This window comes from Saccoglossus kowalevskii, chromosome 15 (genome assembly GCF_978046115.1).
Source record: "Saccoglossus kowalevskii chromosome 15, keSacKowa6.1, whole genome shotgun sequence".
Classification (NCBI taxonomy): Eukaryota; Metazoa; Hemichordata; class Enteropneusta; family Harrimaniidae; genus Saccoglossus; species Saccoglossus kowalevskii.
Genome location: NC_140655.1, coordinates 19,265,250 through 19,287,345, shown reverse-complemented (window position 1 = coordinate 19,287,345; position 22,096 = coordinate 19,265,250). Strand labels below are relative to the sequence as shown.

General features: G+C 33.6%; 1 protein-coding gene across 1 annotated transcript; it reads right to left on the bottom strand.

Moving 5' to 3' along the window:
* Positions 1–3,217: 3,217 nt before the first annotated feature.
* LOC146734041 (anoctamin-7-like) lies at positions 3,218–20,245 on the bottom strand. The gene is given in 17 exon segments (XM_085508497.1): positions 3,218–3,280; positions 3,734–3,871; positions 5,254–5,344; positions 6,168–6,301; positions 6,909–7,114; positions 9,973–10,109; positions 10,862–11,014; positions 11,317–11,428; positions 13,567–13,762; positions 14,900–15,037; positions 15,248–15,330; positions 16,362–16,422; positions 17,269–17,374; positions 18,120–18,210; positions 18,965–19,130; positions 19,877–20,045; positions 20,214–20,245. Coding segments are annotated over 17 exon segments (2,076 nt in total).
* Between the last annotated feature and the right edge of the window lie 1,851 nt (positions 20,246–22,096).

Sequence of the window (22,096 nt, the reverse complement as noted above, 5' to 3'; positions counted from 1 at the left end):
AATAACATTCTGCTGTTTTAAAAGATTCTGATATTTCAATATTATAAGTTTTATCTGAAATTTTTTGAGATCTGATATGATCTAATATCATAATTTAAACAATCAGGTCAAAGTTGAAGTTTGCATAGAGTTAAAAGAATCTAACATCTAGTAAATTTAAATCGTGCAGAGATTAATACTGAGTCAGGTCCACTCTGTGTCCCCAAAATATGATACTTTTTTTAATTTTTAAAATAACCATGCAATTTGTAATTTGTTGATTTTTACACTACGAGTTGTAAAAACAAAATAAAAGTTGATCTAACCACAAGAGGGCGCTATGGTTGACTTTTACACTACGAGTTTAAAACTATGACCTTTAAACTGACTTCCATGGTTTATCTATAAATTTACATTGAATAATGTACAAGTTTAATCCTACCTGATTATTATGTTTGCACTATGACATTGTGCACCATATATTCTGCATAGAAGTGATTTGAATATGAACAATACAACAATCTGAAATTGATTCCTGCAATATTGCTAGAAAAAGGAGAAATGAAAGTTTCAGCCTCTGATGGTATGGAACTAGTTCTCTAAAATTAAGATGAATACAGATTGGTTAAAAAATTACGGATCAATCCACAAACATGTGACATACTTTTTTTTCAAATTGTTTGTGTAACGCACTCGTCCAGGGTTATGTCCAAGGTAGGACTTGAACTTGGGTCTACTGATCATGAGTCTGATGCAACAACTACTAGGCTAAAAGGGACCAGTTTAACTTACATACTTGCCTACAAACTACCAAGACATTGTTGAGATTCAATTTAACCCAACCTTTTACTTTTATCATAATCAGGGTTTAAACCCTCCACAGTCAGCGATTTTCAAATGCTATACGGTAATAATATAAGTACAAACACCTAAAAAACTTATTATTTTAGTAAATATTACAGGATGGCAGTCTTGTTGCTCATATTAGGAATTAAAACCAATAATCTTCTTCTACTTAAGTGTTCAACGACTCCAAATTGAAAACTGTGTTTTGTAATTATTATATTTCATATTCTGACTTGCTTTTTGTAAAGAAAATCCTACAAGGACATATTGATATACAGAATATTACTAATCGTAATACAAATACATAAAGTCCTGTGCAGGGGAAACTTAGTGCTGGACCACTTGAACTTGAGGGGAGCTTTAACGATTGCGAGACAGGTATTCTTTAGTTTGTTAACTTTAGTTTGTAGCTATAACTGACAAATTAAAGCTTCTTTGTGGCCTTGCATGATATACTTGCCAAAAATCCTGCATTCAGATTTTTTTGCATCAGCCGCATTTTATTTACATTGACAATAATTATTTCTGTAAAACATATGAATGCAAGTTTGCAATCTTGATTGAATGGCGCTTACACCACCAACCATTGGAGGAATGAAAATATTGATTCTTGTTTTCTTATTTGAAAAAAAGATATTTTAAAATATTACCGGTAGTACATATATATTACAATATGCAAATTAGATCTAATTTGGTCTGGATGCAAGGTTTTTAAAATAGGTATAGCTGGAGCTTGAAAAACAGTTCCATCCCCCCTAAATTTCAAATGGTTCATGCCTTATAAGGTCAAGTACATGCTTTAAAAGTGTAAATTACATTTAGTCATTTATCATGTGTAAAAGTGAGGTATATACGAGTACATTCAGTGAAAACTAAATTTCTGGTATTAAATTTTGTATTTGTGAAAGTCAGCCACCATGGACAATTCATTTTTGGTACTTTTTTTGTTTCTCAGTAAGCAATCAGTCTCTTAATATACCTTATTTTCACCAGAAATCAGCAAAATACATCCCAAAAAAAAAAAAACATTGAAACATTTCATCAAAAAAAATCAAACTAAACGTTGAAATCAGCAATAAGTCAAAGTTCAACAATAAATATTTCTCCCTGTGCTGGTGTGTAAAAAATAACAAATGTGAAACAAAATCATGCAATGAATAAAATGAAAGAATTTAGATCAAATTAAAAAAAAAAAGTATTTCTAAAATTCATTTGTGTGCACACCACACAATATCAGACTTAAACGTGCAAAAGATACTATTCACAAATTTAAATTAAAATGTACAATATATTTATATAAACCTCATCTGAAATACATTTATAAATATTTACATAATTATATAGTTAGTATAATAATATTAATAACTTATTGAGTTTCTCTTTCTATGAGGATTTCACTATATTGGGTACTTCCATTCATTACCATATTTAGACTGAGATTTCTCATTAGAAACATAATTTAAATTGAGCTAGGTTCAAAATATTAAATGTTATTGCCAAACGCAGTCCTGAACAACAAAGTGTTACCATGGAAACGGGTGAGGAGGATATGAATAAACAACTGCAATTATTTTGCAATGAATACAATACAACTCTATTACCAAATCATAGAATTTCAGTTCATTCTACAAATTTGTGGCCAATATTGTCCTGTTTTATGTACATTTCAGCATATGACACATCAAAGTGATGACATAGCCATTTGTAAATTACCTTTTCAAATTGAAAATGAATTCAGCTGTAGTTTGTGAATGAAACATAACAATATAATACAACATACACCACTACCTCTAGCATATACAGTTTGCTTTGTAGCTATGTCATGATGATTTTGAGTTCAACAGTGTATGCATGATTACAAGGTTATGTTATGTTGTGATGCAATACTATCACATTATTATGTTACAGTGAACCCTCGCTAAGTCGCGCCTCTGTAAGTCACGGGTACTTTGATGGCTCCCAAAATGTCTATTGTGTTTATGCATTTGTTAATATTCTTGTTAATTACAGGCAATTAAACGATCATTCAATTAATCGCAGCAAGAAAATTGACAGAATTTGACTAACTTTTGAGTTGATTTGACATTTTGTGTTGACCTTCAGAAGTACTTATCCCTTGTCAAGTGATAATTTATACAAATACATACTTGTGTTTATAATGGCAATACATTTTTAAGTGTTTGTTAAAAATTGAATTAATCTGGTTGTAGTATATATATATATAGGGCTGCACCTTAATGCTTGCAGATCTTAACCAATATTTTACTTCATGACAGTGACTTGAATAAATTGTACTGTTAATGTATTCTTTGTAGTGCAGGAAACTGATGTCTCTTTTGTGACCTTTGGTGAGCAAGAAAATAAACCAACATAGGATTCCACACAGTTCAATTTATGGTACTGGTACGTCTAGTGTTAGAGTGGTAGAATCCACGCCTTTGTTTTCTTCATCCACCTACCGAATAAGAAAACAGTATAAGTTACCAATTAATTTTGCATTCCCACTATGATCCATGCGTAAATTGATTGAATTTCATGAGAAACCAATTTGTAAGTTTTGCGAGTGAAAAAAAATGGGCAAAATATTTTGCAGCATTCCACACGGTTCTTAATTGGAAGGGACTAGCCAAAGCCATTAACAAATCAAAGAAAGCTCTTGTGTGCTGAAAGTATTGGAGGCATTTTAAAAATTAAAAAAAATTTAAAATTGAAGATTAGCCTTTCAAACAAAAAGCTTGGCAACTAATATTTGTCTGCTATTTGAGATGCACAGCATAGAAACATGGGGATCCTAAGTACTGAAATTAATAATACTCAAAGAAAATACTTTTGAATACACATCTGTGGTTTGCACCTTTACCACAAGTTCAATTTAAATCCGGTTTTTGGAGATATCAGAAAAACTTACCGATGGCCCCAGACTTCCTAGGTTCTCTGCCAATGCTTATTTGGCAAGGTACTTTTCTCTCTTGATCTTGATTTCCAATGCTTCTGGTACATCTGGGACCATGAAGTCAATCATTTTGCCAATCACGAATACAAAATGCTAAGAAAGAGAAAGCCTTGTGAGTTATCAAGTGCGAGAAATATATAAAGTTTGAACATGAACTGTCATAGCATGTCAGAGGTTATATGACCCTAGAACACAAAACATTAAAACAAATAGCCACCAGTCATTCATTTTGAATTTATTCCAATGAAAATTATGTTTATCAAGTCTAATAATTTGAATAATAATAATCTGTATTGCACAATCCTTATTTGGATATTGACTCAGAAAAAGAAAATTACAGTAAACGAAAAACTGAGGAAGTAGCAAAATGGAAGCGCTCAAATAGAAAAGAATATAAAAAAAATTATTTATTTATTTAGGGGCAGCTAGTAGTTTTTTTGAAATGATTTTCTCTGGCATTGAAACAATTAGATGTAGCTTGCTATTTTTTTATTTTTTGGCTGTTATTGCTTGTTAGCATTGTAATCAATTTATCGGTATTTGTGTTGTTGCAATGTATTAAATTTATTTCCTTCAACATTTCAGTTTTCTCATTTTCATACAGCTTGCATTCAAGTAAGTTTATTTCGTCTTCAATCTTATTTTGGTGGTAATCAAACACTTTCTACCACTTTTCAATGAACAATCCAGATCTGCAATGTTAATAAATAAATCAAAGTTCTCGCAGTTACTTCTTTGTGTCTGGTTCGTTTCTTTGAGTCAAAATAGAGTGCATCAATTTGCTGTGCATGCATCTACCTCATCAGAATCCATGACAGTTTTAAATGGATAGCAGAATGTAACTGAATGTAAATACACCCACTATGACAATGCAGTAGAATCAAGGTTACACTTGAGGTAAAAAAATGTTAAAATGGTCATTCTATGCATATGCAAACCTGGACCAGCTGCAAAAAACATTGTTTCAGTTATATCTGTGTTGCAATTAACCAATAGTTATTAATGAGAGTTTACCCAAGTAGGAAATAGTTTCTGTGATCTCCACCAAGAAAATCTAGTTTTCATTATAATTCACTTAATTACATTCCCACTAGGTAATTGACTGTAATTAATTACTGTGATTAGTATTTATACTTATTTATTTTTTTCAGTTATATTTTTTCTTTCATTTTTCTGGTGGCATAAGTAAATCAATAGCAAATTATCACTATATGCCAAGGTAATTAAAAAGAGGGTGTGTACTTATTTGTGAAGATATGGCAGTTTCAGTAGTTTATGCAAATAAGCTAATTATTATGCAAAAAACATGGGTGATAGAACATGAAAACTCCTGTGCCTCACTTGACCATTCAGGAATTGTATTGATCAACCTTAAGAAGTAATTCTAACACTATGGTAAAGTTCGAAAAGTCAATCAATCAAGTCCGTAGAAAATCATGCAGTGAAATAAACTTCACAAAGTCAAGTAGTTTTACCTCAAATAAGATGACAAAACCCAGTCTGAGTGCCAGTAATCTCCAATAAAACAATGTGTATTGTCCTTCTCTGTCCCGGAAAGCTTGGTACCTACATAGGATAATAAGAAAGTTAACTGTAGAAATACTTAAAGTTGCATTCACCCTTTGTATGGTATGTAGAAAACCTTTCTGTACTCTCTGTAAGTATTGTAAGTGCTGGCTGCGGGTTTTGTATCTAACAGAATTATGTATAATAATATCGTTTGGTAGGATGCAGATACCCTGTGCAATATATAGCAAAATTACACACGCTGTAGGTTACATAAACTTTGAAGAAAATTCTCCGTAAAACACATAAGAAATGAATCCTAATTTTGGAGCCAACGAACAAAAAGGTCAATTCCCAGTTTTTACTTAAAAAAATATTCCTATTTTTAGCGAAATCTTCTGTGCAGACTATAAACGGGACTATTTTGTGAATTTGTGATGAAAAGAGGGAACTGGTGGCGGAAAATCTAAGGTGGGTATAAAAGAGTTAGTTAGTTAGTACATACAAGTCAGCATCTTTTTTTTTAATTGGAATGTGACACAGTATCTAAAAATGCTTTTCAAAATAGATTATTAATAATTTCAATCTATAAATGATGGTTTTATTTGTTTTGATACACTATGGAATACTTTATTTTCGCTGAAATTAATTTTCGCTGAAAAGGTTTTTTGAGCGTTTTGCTTAGAATTTATTTTCACTGATTTTTTATGAGTTTAATGTGAAATATAGGAAAAAAAGTATATTCGCTGGATTTTATTTTCATGGAATCATCCCTTCAGCGAATATAGCGAAAATAAATTCCAAGCGAAAATAAAGTATTCTACAGTATAACACATTCCGCCCACATTGTGACTTGTATTAGGGCAACAAATTTTGAACTTACCTACACTCCTTATGCAAGGAGCCTTCGGGTGAGTATGCTAATGTAAAATTAACATATCCAACGAGATTACTATCAAATTCATATTTATATAGCAGCTTAGGTAAGAATTCTGAAGTAAATGCAATCACGAAGGCCTATAAGACACAAAAGTTTAATTGTTAATCTTTTGAATGCTATCATTTATCCTTTCAGAATATTGGAGTAACATTTTGTGTGACCTTGACATTACATAGTGACTGATCAGATTTCCAAATTCAAAGATGATCAGAAAACATTTTTCTTAATATCTCACAATATCTTAAAAAATATATATAGAACACATACAAAATCAAATTTGGTAAGATCCAAAAGTGGTTAATATAATATCCAAGTTTGAAAAAAATTTAATAAAAACTGTTTGAGTTAAAGTTGGGAAGTCGTCAACTACGCATGCGTCAGGTGGCCATAGCGCGTCATTGTTTACAAACAAGCATCTACCCATGAGCCTTTGCGTTCTTAGCGTGTGTTTTTATCATCACTTGGGCAGTCAATTTTTTTAGAATAAAAATTAAACAAATATAAAATTTGGGTTATATACAGTTGCAGAAGTAGAATAGTTGAGTAAAAATAAGTGAGCAACGGACAAACGAACAGAAGTAAATATATCAAAAGACTTCCATGAATCTGTATTGAAAAACTTTCATCTCCATATAGCGAATGTATTTGATTTTGAGACCAAAATTACATCATACATATACTCACATTAGATACCACTGCTAACTGAGTGAGAGAATCCAGTATATTAAACCAAACACCAATATCTTGAGCTTTGTCTGCTACTGGTCGTCGGGTTTCACTTACAAATTTAGTAGCATCCAATCTGATCTCAACCCAGTTATTAAGCAATGCAAACAGTGGCGCCAATGGAAAAGCAGCAAAAAAGATTGTGATAAAACCATACTGCAAAACTGTGATATAAAAAAAAAATAATTCAATCACAGTCATTTACACGCAATGAAACCACTGTAATTGCAACACATGAATTAAGTTTAGTTTTCATTTCTATAAGCAACAGTGAATACCGATACACGTACAGTCAAACCTGTGTTAACGATCACCTGTGCAGAGCGGCCACCTTAGTACAGTCCCTTCACAATTTACACGTTAAAGACACTGGATATAGTGACCACCTGTCTAACGCGACCAGTGACCACCCTATTGTAGACCTATTCACACTTTAACCTTTGTATAATGACCACCAACATTTCCATCAGACGGTCTCAGCAAAAAGACAGTAGCTACTTGCGAATTGCTAACAGGAACGTGGCCATATGTTACGTTAAGATTACCGAGTACGCAATCTTTAGGGTTACTAAACAGGGATGGCCATCGCAACTTTGTTTGTGAAGTTGCGAAAAAGTTAAAAAAGTTGAATATCATCTCAATGTAACGTCTGGAGATTGGAAAAATGTTAACAACAAATTAAAACAGTTTCATTCAAAGTTTGAAATGAACAAGTCATTGTCAATGACACGTCCCTGTTCCGTTCATATTTGAGTGACATATACATTCAAAGCAGATCATGACCGAAATCTCAGACCACTTTCAGTGGACTGATCCAAAATGCACCTGCATATGTACAACACATTGTACTAAATCTGAACAAAATCCATCCATGCATGACTGAGATCCGGTTCCGGAATTGTGAAAATATGTGATTTTGATGCATTTTCGGCCTTAAAATGGCCATCATTCAGCTATTGTTAAGCGGATCATGAAACAAATGCACATATCTATTTGTGACATGATGTACCTTGTGTGTGTGAAGTTTGAACTCGATCAATCCAGGCATGTCTCAGATACGGATCAGAACTGAATTCTTTAAAACAAAATGGCCGCCAGTCGGCCATTTCAAACCCGATCCAAAAAAACAATGAGATGCATCAAGGTCCTATTATGTTTAATGTATGTATCAAATTTGAACAAAATCCGTCCATGCATAACTGAGATCCGGGTTCAGAATGGTGAAAATGTGCGATTTTGATGCATTTTCGGCCGTAAAATGGCCGCTATTCGGCTATCGTTAATCGGATCATGAAAAAAATGCATGTGCACATGTCCCATATAATGTGTGATGTATGAGTGAAGTTTGAACTTAATCGGCCCATGCATGTTCGAGATACAGGTGACCACGGACGCACACAGGGCAAACCATAAGTCCCCGTTTTCGGACTACGTCCGAACAGGGACTAAAAACTAGCTTGTTTCTGATCGGTACTTTACTATCGATCCCCAGCCGGCCAGCGGCACTTCTGTGGACTGTCTCGCACATGAAGAGCAAATTCCTCCCGTCTCGAAAACGAGAAAAATGAACCAGTTTTATTAAATGAGAGATGTTTTATTTACTTTGTCGACATGAAATATCCAAACAAAATAATAAAACATTTGTTTATTTCGTTTTCATTGCGGTATTTCAAAATCCGACCTATTTTGGCCGCCATGTTGTTTGTTGTTGATCGTTAGAAATTATGTTAATGAAGCTAGCACATGGGAAAAATGTATTGTTACTGAGGGGTCATCTCAGGGTTATTCTCAACGAAAGATCTTTTCTATTTTGATCCTATTTTTTTTTTTATAAACAGTAATATCAATAATTTGCAATCGAGAAAATTTGTTTCGTTTGGGCAGTTTTGACACGTCTATGCTTGAAACAAATAATTGTAAAATTGCGTGTACGATCATCGTGTTTCATTTCCGGTTCGTTTGACTTTCTGATTCAACACCGAGAGTTGGAGCAATCGTTATGAGTTTGGTATATTTTGTTTATTACCAATGCTTCTTCATTTTTAATGCTTGTTTGTTTGTTTTTTCAAACACGGCAACTTTGCCTGTGCATTTTGTCACAGTGTACAATCGAAAATACTAACGATGGGACTGATTACCGCCTGTGATGGAATATGTGTAAGAGACTGGCGAATACGACTGCATGGCGAGAGTGTGAAAGTCCGAGCGGAAACGCCAATGCGGCCGACCGTTGACAATCGTTCTTATGCATTAAATACACCAATGAATCCATGGGCATAATCACTTGGTTTCAGTGAATTTACATAATATAATTTGTAGTAAAAAAGTAAAGATGAAAATGAGTGACTTTTATTAAAAAAGACCTATTCATTGTACAATGTGTAGGTTTATTTTATGCTTTGCTTATGATCTCCCTTAAAATTCACGCCCTAATTAATATTCATGATTGAATAAATAAATTAGGCCACCTCCATATAAAGACCACCAGTCTATAAAGGACAGTTTGGCTCAGTCCACTGACTGTCCTTTATAGACAGGTTTGACTGTATTATAACTCAGATCAACTGGTCAAAAGTTGAATCATAGATGTGGCAGGAAATTAAAATTATTAGACACAAGAGAAAAGAGCCAACAGAAAACCTACTGCTTATTGCAACAACACTGATGATGCCCACTTTTCAAGTCGCTGCTGCAATAAATCCCACTTGTTTGTTTTGTTTATACTATACTGAGAAGAACAGTAGTTGTCACATAACGTATGGGTCCCATGCAACTCGCATAACAAATTTATTATTTACAAACTTGTTGATCTAAGAATTTCTAACAATGTAAATACGAATATAATGGAGTCCTACGACTCCCTGGTGTATTCCCAAGAATTGACAACTTCTACTTAAGTGATCAGTCAAACTACTCAAAGGTGATAAAACTTTCATTTTAGTATTTCCTCTGAAGATTTGTCATGCTATGCAAATAAGCTAATTATTATGCATCAATGTAAGATATGCTATAAAACACTCACCCATCTCAAGATACTCATCAAACAACCCTTCTGGCTCAATCAGTTGATAATCTTCTTCCCACTGTGACTGTAGTCTATCAGAAGCACCTTTCACTCCACCTCGTACTTTATAACGCTGGATAAATTGTTTGATTTTCCTACAAGCAGATAAAAGGCAATGAATATACATTCCTTCCGATATCATTAGTTTACAGTGCCCTCTAGTGATAGAACCTGAATACTGTTGGTAGATAAAAGATATAGTGCCCTCTAGTGACAATAGGCTAACTTATGTAATGCCATAAAAGATATACTGCCCTCTAGTGACAGAAAGCTAACTTATGTCATGCCATAAAAGATATACTGCCCTCTAATGACAGAAAGCTAACTTATGTAATGCCATAAAATATATACTGCCCTCTAGTGACAGAAAGCTAACTTATGTAATGCCATAAAATATATTCTGCCCTCTAGTGACAGAAAGCAAACTTATGTAATGCCATAAAAGATATACTGCCCTCTGGTGACAGAAAGCTAACTTATGTCATGCCATAAAAGATGTTATGATAGAAATATTAATAATATGTTATGCCATGAAGATTATACTGTTCTCTTGTGACAAAAAAAAAGTTTCATGTTTTTTCAATCACACATTCTATCATCTGTACAGTTTGATGGTGCGGGTTTGTGTCCTAAAGTCTGGCTACATTACGGGACCTGGATGGGTTACACAGTCTCAGAACATAATTACCTCAGCATACTTGAGCATACTTTTTCGGAGATGCCCAGCGACAGAAGTGAAGACGTGTCATGATGATTTGTAGTCACACATGCAGTACATGTTTACTTTAATATAACATTTATCTTGCCATGCATTTCATGTTATTTGAGAAATAAATTAATCACTTACGGTACAGCAACCTCCTGACAATTGTTGATAATTTGTTTACCAACCATGATAACCAGCAACTGTTGAGCTAACTCTACTAAACATCCACCTGGTCCACATTCTTCATTACGAAGACCAAATAAAGTATTGTAGTTACCAGGGTAACCATTGAATCTTAGAATATAACAAATAATAGAATAATGTCAGTTTGCATAATATTAAAAAAAAATAAAGAAATTATGCTGTTTTAAATGTGTTTTTTTCAGAAAAACTTAATATATGACACATAGAAAAAAATAATACAATATGCGGGCAGGAGACATAAACCATGCCATATGATACGGCAACCAATTCATTCATTTATTTATAAACTGGAAATTAAAGGGGTATGGTTGTCACAACACCTCCTGTCCATCCATCACCATTTTAGTTTTCATTCTCATCATTCTGATTCTTTAGAAAATGAGCTGACTCACCTTCCTTTAAAGAATGCTACATAGAATATTGACGAGTAAAAGTTGACGAATTGAAATACAAATACTTTAAACGTCAATGCATCTTCATATTCAGTCTGTGTACGATGCATTTCTGAAAAAAAACAGTGGAACCAATAAAACATTACCCACAACAACAAATAACATAACTGTAAACAAGTCATTGAAAATGACACAGTCCCCGTTAAATTTTTGAAAGTTCTCTTTGTGCTTGTCATATTAAAGCGAGGGGTTGTCGCAAGCGTGTCCTTGAAACTTGAGTTCCAAGTAGCGTATACAACAGATTGTTTATTTACATCAAAACATGTGTTCCGTGTAGTAGTAATATGGCCAAAATTAAAAACAGCCGTTATTTAGCCATCTTTGATCTGACTATGAAACACACTGATATGTATGATGTTTGTGCTAAATACGAATGAAAATGGTACATAAATTGTGGAAATATAGTAGAAAGGCCAAAAAGTCAGATTGCTGACAATCGGCCATCCTTGACCGGATTTTGAAACAAATTGTCATGGACTTGCATCCTAACATGTATAAAGTACATGTATGTGCCAAATTTGGATGAAAACTGACAGAGCACTTCCAAGATACCGCATAAAAAAAAAACATGATGCCTGTCAGTCGACTATCTTTGATCCAATTGCGAAATAAATTGTCATGGACATGTAACCTAACATGTATAATCTATGTACCAAGTTTAAATGACAACTAACAAAGCATGTCCAAAATACAACATTTTCAAAAAACAAGATGGCTGCCAGTCGGCCATTTTGAATCGAATCGCTAAACCACTGCATGTGAATATGTCCCACATAAGGTACTAGGCACATGCAAAGAATGAACGGAATCGGTCAACAGGATTCTGAAATATTACTATTGACAGACTGACGCACGAACGGACGGATGGATGGACAGACAGACAGACTCAGGAACTCACAGATGGTCGGGGACATGTATCCTAACATGTATGATCGATGTACTAAATTTGAATGAAAACTGACAAAGCATGTCCAAAATACGACATTTTCAAAAAACAAGATGGCTGCCAGTCAGCCATTTTGAATCGAATCGCTAAACCACTGCATGTGCATATGTCCCAGATAAAGTACCGGTACTAGAATGAAAAGAATCGGTCCAAGGGATTCTGAGATATGACTCCGGACGAACGCACGCACGCACAGACGCACACACACACAGGCGCACGGACGGAGACCAAATTATAAGTCCCTGTTTTCGGACTTCATTTGAACGGGGACGAATAACCATATTAATTAAATATTTACATGCGTTAATATTAAAATTAACATAATTTAGTTGATTAGGAAACCCCCTTGTTTAAGCAGGTATCAGCCTCCGTGTATTGAGAAATACTGATATTGCTGTATAAGCTAAAATGTTTCTTTTATTATTATTATTATTGTTTGAATATCTGTGTCAACTATGTATTCCAATTGTTGATAATCTTATTAATGTTACTGTTATAAATTATGAATGAATGTAAATAAATATGAATACATTAGGCAAAGCTGAATCAAAGTTTATGTGAAGCTGTCCTTTTGTTTACTCACAGATGATGCAAAACTGTAGCAAAAAATATTATATGACAGTTGTATGGTAAATTTTTAGATTTAAAACTATTTGACTTGTGTCTTGTTTAGAAAAAAAGAAGGTTATGTGACAGCTTTACTGTAAATTTCTATATTTAAATCTATTTGACTAGTGTCTTTGTTTGTGTTCAATCATATGCCATATCACAGTACACACTTGTCTGATATAAGAAGTCAAATGTATTACCTCTATTCAAAACATAAATGTTTTTGGAGCCTAACATGTGGTAAATATGGCTAACATGTGAAGTGAAGTGAAGTCTGTTTAAACTGAAGAGCAAAGAAACTGAGAAAACTAGTCTTCAGAGTTACTATGTTCAGTATAAAAATATATTTTCTACATTTAGAAGGGACCAATTGTGAGAAGATTCTACTGTATGATAATTTTGTTATACATATTCAATTGACAAAGTCCAATTTAAAATTCATGTTCAGGTATAGGTATTATGTTATACACACAAAAGCAAGACAAAATAATGCCTAACAATTTACTAAAAAAATTTTTGAAGCGAAGCGATGTACACAAACCAGCAAACACATTTACCATAAATTTAGTAAAATCTTGAAGTACTGAATGTAGTGAAGAATTTCTGAATTAATATTGCAGATCACCAAAACTTACCCCAATCATTCAGTTTGGCAGCTGCTCTAGTGTATACATTACTTAATGCCATAATTAATATCAAGTTTACAACAGCTCCAGACATACTAGCTATACTCTGTGCTTGACTACTCAGTGCTTTACTTTTAAACAGTGGTATACTGACTAAAACACGATATAATATCACACCAATTAAGAAGATTATAACCAATGATGCCTGCAATAGATAAAAAATTAAATGTTTATTAATATGTTGTTTATGTTATGCTGTCCTAATATAATATGTAACAGCCACAACAATTAATTAATTCAGTGTATATAAAAGTGCCAGTTCAATGCAAAGAATTGTGGGAAATTTCGAAATCTTGTGGGACTATGATTTCATCCTTACTCATCAAAGATTGTGGAAAATCTCATTAAATCATGTGAGACTATGATTTCATCCTTACTCATCAAGGATTGTGGAAAATCTCATTAAATCTTGTGAGACTATGATTTCATCCTTACTCATCAAGGATTGTGGAAAATCTCATTAAATCATGTGAGACTATGATTTCATCCTTACTCATCAAGGATTGTGGAAAATCTCATTAAATCTTGTGAGACTATGATTTCATCCTTACTTATCAAGGATTTTGGAAAATCTCATTAAATCTTGTGAGACTATGATTTCATCTTTACTTATCAAGGATTTTGGAAAATCTCATTAAATCTTGTGAGACTATGATTTCATCTTTACTTATCAAGGATTTTGGAAAATCTCATTAAATCTTGTGAGACTATGATTTCATCTTTACTTATCAAGAATTGTGGACAATCTCATTAAATCTTGTGAGACTATGATTTCATCCTTACTAATCAAGGATTGTGGAAAATCTCATTAAATCTTGTGAGACTATGATTTCATCCTTACTTATCAAGAATTGTGGACAATCTCATTAAATCTTGTGAGACTATGATTTCATCTTTACTTATCAAGGATTTTGGAAAATCTCATTAAATCTTGTGAGACTATGATTTCATCTTTACTTATCAAGAATTGTGGACAATCTCATTAAATCTTGTGAAACTATGATTTCATCCTTACTAATCATGGATTGTGGAAAATCTCATTAAATCTTGTGAGACTATGATTTTATCCTTACTTTATATCAAGAATTGTGGAAAATCTCATTAAATCTTGTGAGACTATGATTTCATCCGTGACATCAGCATAAATGAGCCTATTATTTTTTGGCATAATCGAACATGTGCATTAAAAACCAACAAAATTTCTATTGGCAAAAATAAGCCCAAGACATTGTGTGCAAAATTCATAGCTGTCACTAGAGGGCGCCTTATATCAATGACTTACCATTCCAAAGAGTACGCCCAAACCTGACGCTATTCTTTTTGTTCGTTCATCCTCCGGAAAATATGGTTCTTTGATTCCAGTGATTGGATTCTTTTCCATCATGGGTGCTTTGGCTGCAAACTGTGGTCTTAGTCTTTGCTGATAAAAAACATATAAAACACCAATTAAAAACATATCACTACTATGAACTAAGAAGCTATGTGTAATTTTTTTTTTATTTTAACAATTTTGAATTTATTGTAACAAAATTTATTATTAAAGAATCCAAATTGTGAGTAATTAAAATTAAATAAATAAAATAATGACTAAATGACTAGTCTACTTTGGGTTTAATTGTTTGTTGTTTACCTCCTCCTCTTCAAAATCCATACAATCCCAATGGTGAGAAAGACTGGCTTGTTTCCTTTTCCAGTACTCCAAGAAAGTCACAGCTGGAATAAAATTAAAACAATTATCATAAAGTATGGGTTTCTGAGAAACAATGTCTATGCATATATATCAATTGAAATGGCAATCTTTATAATAATAATTATTTGACAAGTGTTCAATTCGATGAACACTTGGCATGGAACAAAAACAGAAAAATATGCAGATGTGGCTACCATAAATATTTAATTTAGGAATCTCTCTGATTTTATTCTGAAAGGGGCGCCATACTTTGTGATTTGAAAGTAATGTGTCTTGGCTTTAATTTTTTTGCAAATATACAAGTTGAATTACAAATAAAAACACAGTAGCAATAATCAATGAAAGGGCAAGACGACATTTTACGTTCACTGCGAGAATCACGCGTTATGCGTGAAATCGAACGTAAAAACAGGACAAACAAAGGTCATAGTGTCGTAGTGGCGTCAAACATCGCGTGGGGTTCGACAAACGCAAAAGTATTTTGGGGGACATTTCCATGCTCAATAATGTGCTCTCCACATTTGATGATAGGCAATTTCGATTAAGTGAAGGTAGTCAGAAGCAATATTCCTCTGTCGAAGATCGGCCGGTCGATGTGAGCTACGAAATGAAGAAATTCGAGTTGAAAATCAAATTGTTTGATTTTTACAGCAGATGTTCGACGCGCGTCTTTCATGCATCTCGCGAGATCTCGCAATTGTACAGAAAATCACCTATTTTTTCAGGTAAAAACACAACACAAATTATAAGTGTCAGCTTCTGGAAGTATAAATACGGTACCCTCTCATTTCATACCAAAATGTTAGTGTTTGTCTGATGTGTTATTTATTTTTCACAAGGCACAATGTTCGCATTTACTAATTATTTTGCAGTACTGTTAGTTGATTGTGTTTTTTTCAATTAACAGTTGAAATCACAACGTCAAGTATTGACAGGAACTTATCGGCCCATAAAAACAACAACTTTAAAATTACACAATTAATTATACCAGTAATTGTCACCTAACTGCATGTATGTATGTTTATGGTAACTGCTAAAATTAATAGTAGCTTACCCCAGAACGACATGAAGACAGCATAGAATACTGTACCAGGGTGATCAAATAGATAGGCAGCCTGGAATAGTAATTACACAAACATGAAATATATTCTTTTTGTTTTTTGTTTTTAGTGACTGTCAACATCAGTGCCAAATAATTATTTACACTCATGTGACAGACATGATACAAAGTGAAGCCAGTTTATTTTTGTGATTCCTTTATTCTGCTCATGGCATTCATAATGCATTTCTAGCACGAAATTGATGAATCAGTTGTTGAAACAAATGCATGTACAAATGTGTTACATTTGAACATGCTCACTCCAGCCATGTTAGCAAAATGGCTTCAAATATGGCTTTAAAATTATGAATAAAGTCTGTGAAATAACATGACAGGCATTAAGAAACTATTATTTCAATGGACATACCAAATTTGAATGAAATATGTTCATGCACGACTGAGATCCAGTTCCGGCCGGAATAGTAAGAATGCGATTACGATGAATTTAAATATCACTAAAATGGCTGCCATTCGACCATTTTTATTTGGATCATGAAACAAATCCATGTGCATACATGTGCGATGTCTGCGTCTAGATTAAAGTAAATCGGCCCAGGCATGTCTGGGATATACAGTTGCGAACAGACACACAAACGGATGTATGAATGCACAGAAGTGTAATTATAAGTATGTATTTTCTGACAACGTCAGAACAGAGACTAAATAAATAGGCTAGACTAGACATTTATAATAGTTGTTAAAAAGGCATTGGTCAACCATGCTTCTATATTTACATGTTACATATCACTATGTGTGTATTCAATCAATACCACAAAGCTATATTTAAACATGGATTCAAAAATACAATAAAATTGATAAAAAAATGCTGCTAATGGCCTGATCGATTTCACTTCCTACATACCTCTGCTTGTATACATGCAGCCGAGAGATTCCAATATTCACAGCCAATTGATTCATCACACAATGGACACATTAAATAATTGTCACCATTTTCACATATATCTTTACTGTTAAACAAACAATGAAATTAGTGAGATGTACCAAAAATATTATCTAAAATGTTCACAAATTTATGTATTTGGTTTCTATCTTCAGTAATCAATTTATAAACATTGTCCTGAATGTATTAAAGCAGGGGAGTTGTCACCTGCGCATGTGTCAGATGGCCATAGTGTGTCATTGTTTACAAACAAGTGTTTACCCATGAGCCTTGGCACTTTCAGCGCATGTTGTTATCGTTTGTTTAGGACTCAATTCTCGCGTGTGCGCAGGTGACGACCCTCCCCCTTTTAAGTTTTGTCGTTGAAAACAGTTTGATTCACATTTATTATCATGAGCAATGTATATTTACTTTGAATCTTTAACATACTCTTGAAATTCATACATTTAATCTCATTTCACTGTTTCATATGCGTTGTTTAGGTGTATGTAAACAAGGACAAAAACAAGTCATCTCTCATGCAGTATTGCGGATGTGAGAAACAGCACCACACCAGCCGATCGGAAAGTATGGCGTTTTTTTTCAAATATCCTTCCAAGGGTATATAAGGAGTGGGACAATCTGCCCACATTCTTAAGCCAAAAAGTTGTTGAGTGTGTTATGCTATAACCGCCGGGCACCATCACCATTTGGTTCATGACTACCATCGTCTGCGTCGAGTGACTAACTTTAAATATAGAAATATATAATCCCCAATCACAAGTGTAACTAGAATTATCAATATATAATTACAACGTACAAGCATCACTTACCCAGGTGTGTTATTATCAATTGTGAAAACACCAAATAGAAATACCAGTAACCCAACAAATGATGCAGGTAACAACCAGGCAGTATAAAAACCTACAAAACACAAAGAAGAAAACATCAACAATTAAGTCCATACAAAGGGCACATATAAAGTATATTGTAACACTGAAAGTGGATTGCCATATATGGTAATGAAAAAATATGTTGCCATATATGGTAATACGAAAAGTAAATTACCATATATGGCAATACCAAATGTAGGTTTCAATATATGGTAACACTAAAAGTAAATTAACTTATATGGTAATACTAAAAGTAAATTACCATATATGGTATTACCAAAAGTAAATTACCATAAATGGTATTATCAAAAGTAAATTACCATATATGGTAATACTAAAAGTAAATTACCATATATGGCAATGTAAGAAATACTCCATGTATATATGGTGATACCAACAATAGATTACCATCTACTGCAATACCTACATTGGATTACCATATATGGCAATCCCCAAAATAGACTACCATATATGGCAATGTAAAAAATACTTGTTGTATATATGATGATACCAACAATAGATTACCATCTACTGCAATACCCATGTTGGATTACCTTACATGGTAATCCCCAAATAGACTACCATATATGGCAATGCAAAAAATTAGCATAAATGCCAAAAGTAGGTATTAAACCATATTGTATGGTTGTCTTACTTGAGTTATTGCAAAGTTACTACCCAATCTTAATAGATAACAGACAGACCAATCAGAGAACAGCTTGTTTGCTATATAAGTTTATTTGCATATCAAATTCTTTTTATATGCCTCGACTCAACTGACTTACCGAGCCATGCAAAATAGATTCCAATCTTCTCTCCAAAATACTCTCTAATATGATCTAAGGGCTGATATTTGTTCCATTTTCCCCATCTTGCCCAATACTCATACAATACCTGTCGTTTATTCAGATCTTCTGGGCAAAACAGATCTTTAGGTTTCTCCCATGGACCCTGGATGAAATGAGGGATGCATTCATTACAAGGAATCAGTGACACCATCCTAAATCAAAATCAATTACTGTAAAAAAAATGTTTTTCACTAATTTCGCTAAAGGGGTGAATTAGTAAATATAAATAAAATATAAATAAAATCTAGCAATTTTCTTATATTTTACATTCAATTCATCAAAGATCAATAAAAATAAACTCTATACAAAACCCCAAATAAGTCTTTTCAGTGAAAATTATTTTCAGCTAAGATAAAGTATTTTACAGTACAAAGCATTTTTTGCCCCCGAATCATATGTATAATCACAAGGTTAAAAAAATATGTTTTGGTGTTTAATATTAATTATTTAGTGAATCCTTCCTCCCTCAATATGTCAAAAAAGAGAATGCAATTATTGTATTTCCATATTACTGTGAAAACAAGTATTTTCCATCCAAAATATAAACCAAGATTCGGTTCTCACTTGATAATCTGTGAAACATATTAATTAGTAAGTGAATGTGAAAAAAAAGAGTGCAATTTTTATAATTCAATTAAGCCATAATGTTTTGTTACTCCGAAGTCACCAGACATGAATTTACCATTTAAAACAAAATAGTGTTAATTCAATGAATTAGATCAGATCACAAATTACTGACCTATGCAACCGAAGTAACACTATTTGAGGGGTGAAAACAACCAGCTCTTGCTCTCAATGAGATTTTGCGGCCATTTTTATCATGATTGTATTATGATTCTGATGACTTACATCATGTAATGGAAAGGCCGCAGTGAATACTTCCTCTTCAAGAAGTCTCTCAATTCCTATTTCAGCTCGTTTTCTTTTACCATATGTTGTACTTTCTAAAATTTCATTCAATATTCTTCCTCTTTCAGCATTAGTAAAGTAGGTGTCTCTAGATTCACTCCCAAGAAATCTATGACGAAATAAAAATGATTTAAACTATTTCTGTAGAGTAGCATTATAATTAACCAGCTGTTCAAAAATGTTTACCAACACCTGTAGCCAATAAAAAAATTATATTCATTTTTAAAATTAACAAAAAAATCATAGAAATATACATGGAAGAGTGAAAAAAGTGGACCCACAATTATCGTTGGAAATAAATACGTTCATTTCTGCTATCAAACCAAAATGTTTTTTTAAGTACATATTTTGGGAAATGTGAAGCTTCACATTATATTTTTAATGAAAAATTATGCAAAGTATAGTAAATTATCAAATTCTAAATATAAGGAAAGTTTCATTTGTAGTTTGACAATTTGATGGTCGCATGCACTGTTCTCTGCTTTGTGATTTGGTTTTTGAATTCCGTAATGAAATTCAATTCTTCCTCTTTTCTTTAGGTTGCAACAGCAACGACTTTTTCACTACCACAAAGTACAACAAGGCTGTCAGTGGTTGAAACTTAGCCAGACCAAGGTACAACAAGGGTGTGAGTGTTTATTACTTAGCCAGACCAGGGCACGTACAACAAGGGTGTGAGTGTTTGTGACTTAGCCAGACCAGGGCAAACCAGGGCACAACAAGGGTGTAAAGTGTTAGTGACTTAGCCAGACTAGGGCACAACAAGGGTGTGAGTGTTTGTGATTTAGCCAGACCAGGGCACAATAAGGGTGCAAGTGTTTGTAACTTAGCCAGACTAGGGCACAACAAGGTTGCGAGTGTTTGTGATTTAGCCAGACCAGGGCACAATAAGGGTGCAAGTGTTTGTAACTTAGCCAGACTAGGGCACAACAAGGGTGTGAGTGTTTGTGATTTAGCCAGACCAGGGCACAATAAGGGTGCAAGTGTTTGTGACTTAGCCAGACTAGGGCACAACAAGGGTGTGAGTGTTTGTGATTTAGCCAGACCAGGGCACAATAAGGGTGCAAGTGTTTGTGACTTAGCCAGACTAGGGCACAACAAGGGTGTGAGTGTTTGTGATTTAAATAGCCACAAGGCACAACAAGGATGTCAGTGGTTGTGACTTAGCCGGACCAGGGCAAAACGAGGCAGTGAGTGAGTGGTTGAGACTCAACCATACCAGGGCACAATAACACTGAGTGGTTGTGGTTGTGACCAAGCCAACCCTGGGCACAACTAGGGTGTGAGTGGTTGAGATTAAGCCAGGGCACAATAAGGGTGTGAGTGGTTGAGATTCAGCCAGACCAGGGCACAACTAGGGTGTGAATGGTTGTGACTCAGCCAGAACTGGGCTCAACAAGGCTAACAGTGGTTGAGACTCAAGTCAGTGGTTTTGATCTACACATGTACACAATGTAATGGACAACTGTGGATCCCCTGGTCTTAAACTGCCCTGGGATTGGTCAACAGTTAGAATGAGGTCAATGTCACAAGATATGCATGAATTACATACATGATTATTGTGTAAACCTTATATAAATGAACAAAGTTGACTTTAATCCAAATAGCATTCACTAAAATTAATTAAGGCTCCATCTTGTTACATTTATAATTTATAATTTGAATAATCTCTAGAGAAGCTAGATTTTTGTGTAAATCAATTAACATTTCTATTTATATACTACAGGCAGGTGGCTGTTATGATTGCACATCCCATAAGTATTGACTACTATTAAAATATTAATGAATGTAACACTACGAAAACACCTGCAATCAGGGTTATAGCCAGAAAAAAAAAGAAATTGCTCATCTAAAAATTTTATCAAAATAGCCATAGACTTTAATAGTGATTTTTGTTGTTGATAATTGGTTATTTTGTACGAGGTAATATCAATGAAAATTCGACAGGTTTGTAAAGATTTTGTCTGTCAAATGAAATTTTGTTGTACCTATCTAAAATGTATAGCGTCTAAAATTACAGTCAGACAGGTGGCTCGCTGGCTGAAAGCCTGTCTATTGCTTAATAATTTATTTTAGGAGTCAATTGAGATACAAACGTAATTACAATTAGAGCACAGAGACATGTCTGGGTTTAATCTAGTCTCAAGTCTGTTTTGTTAA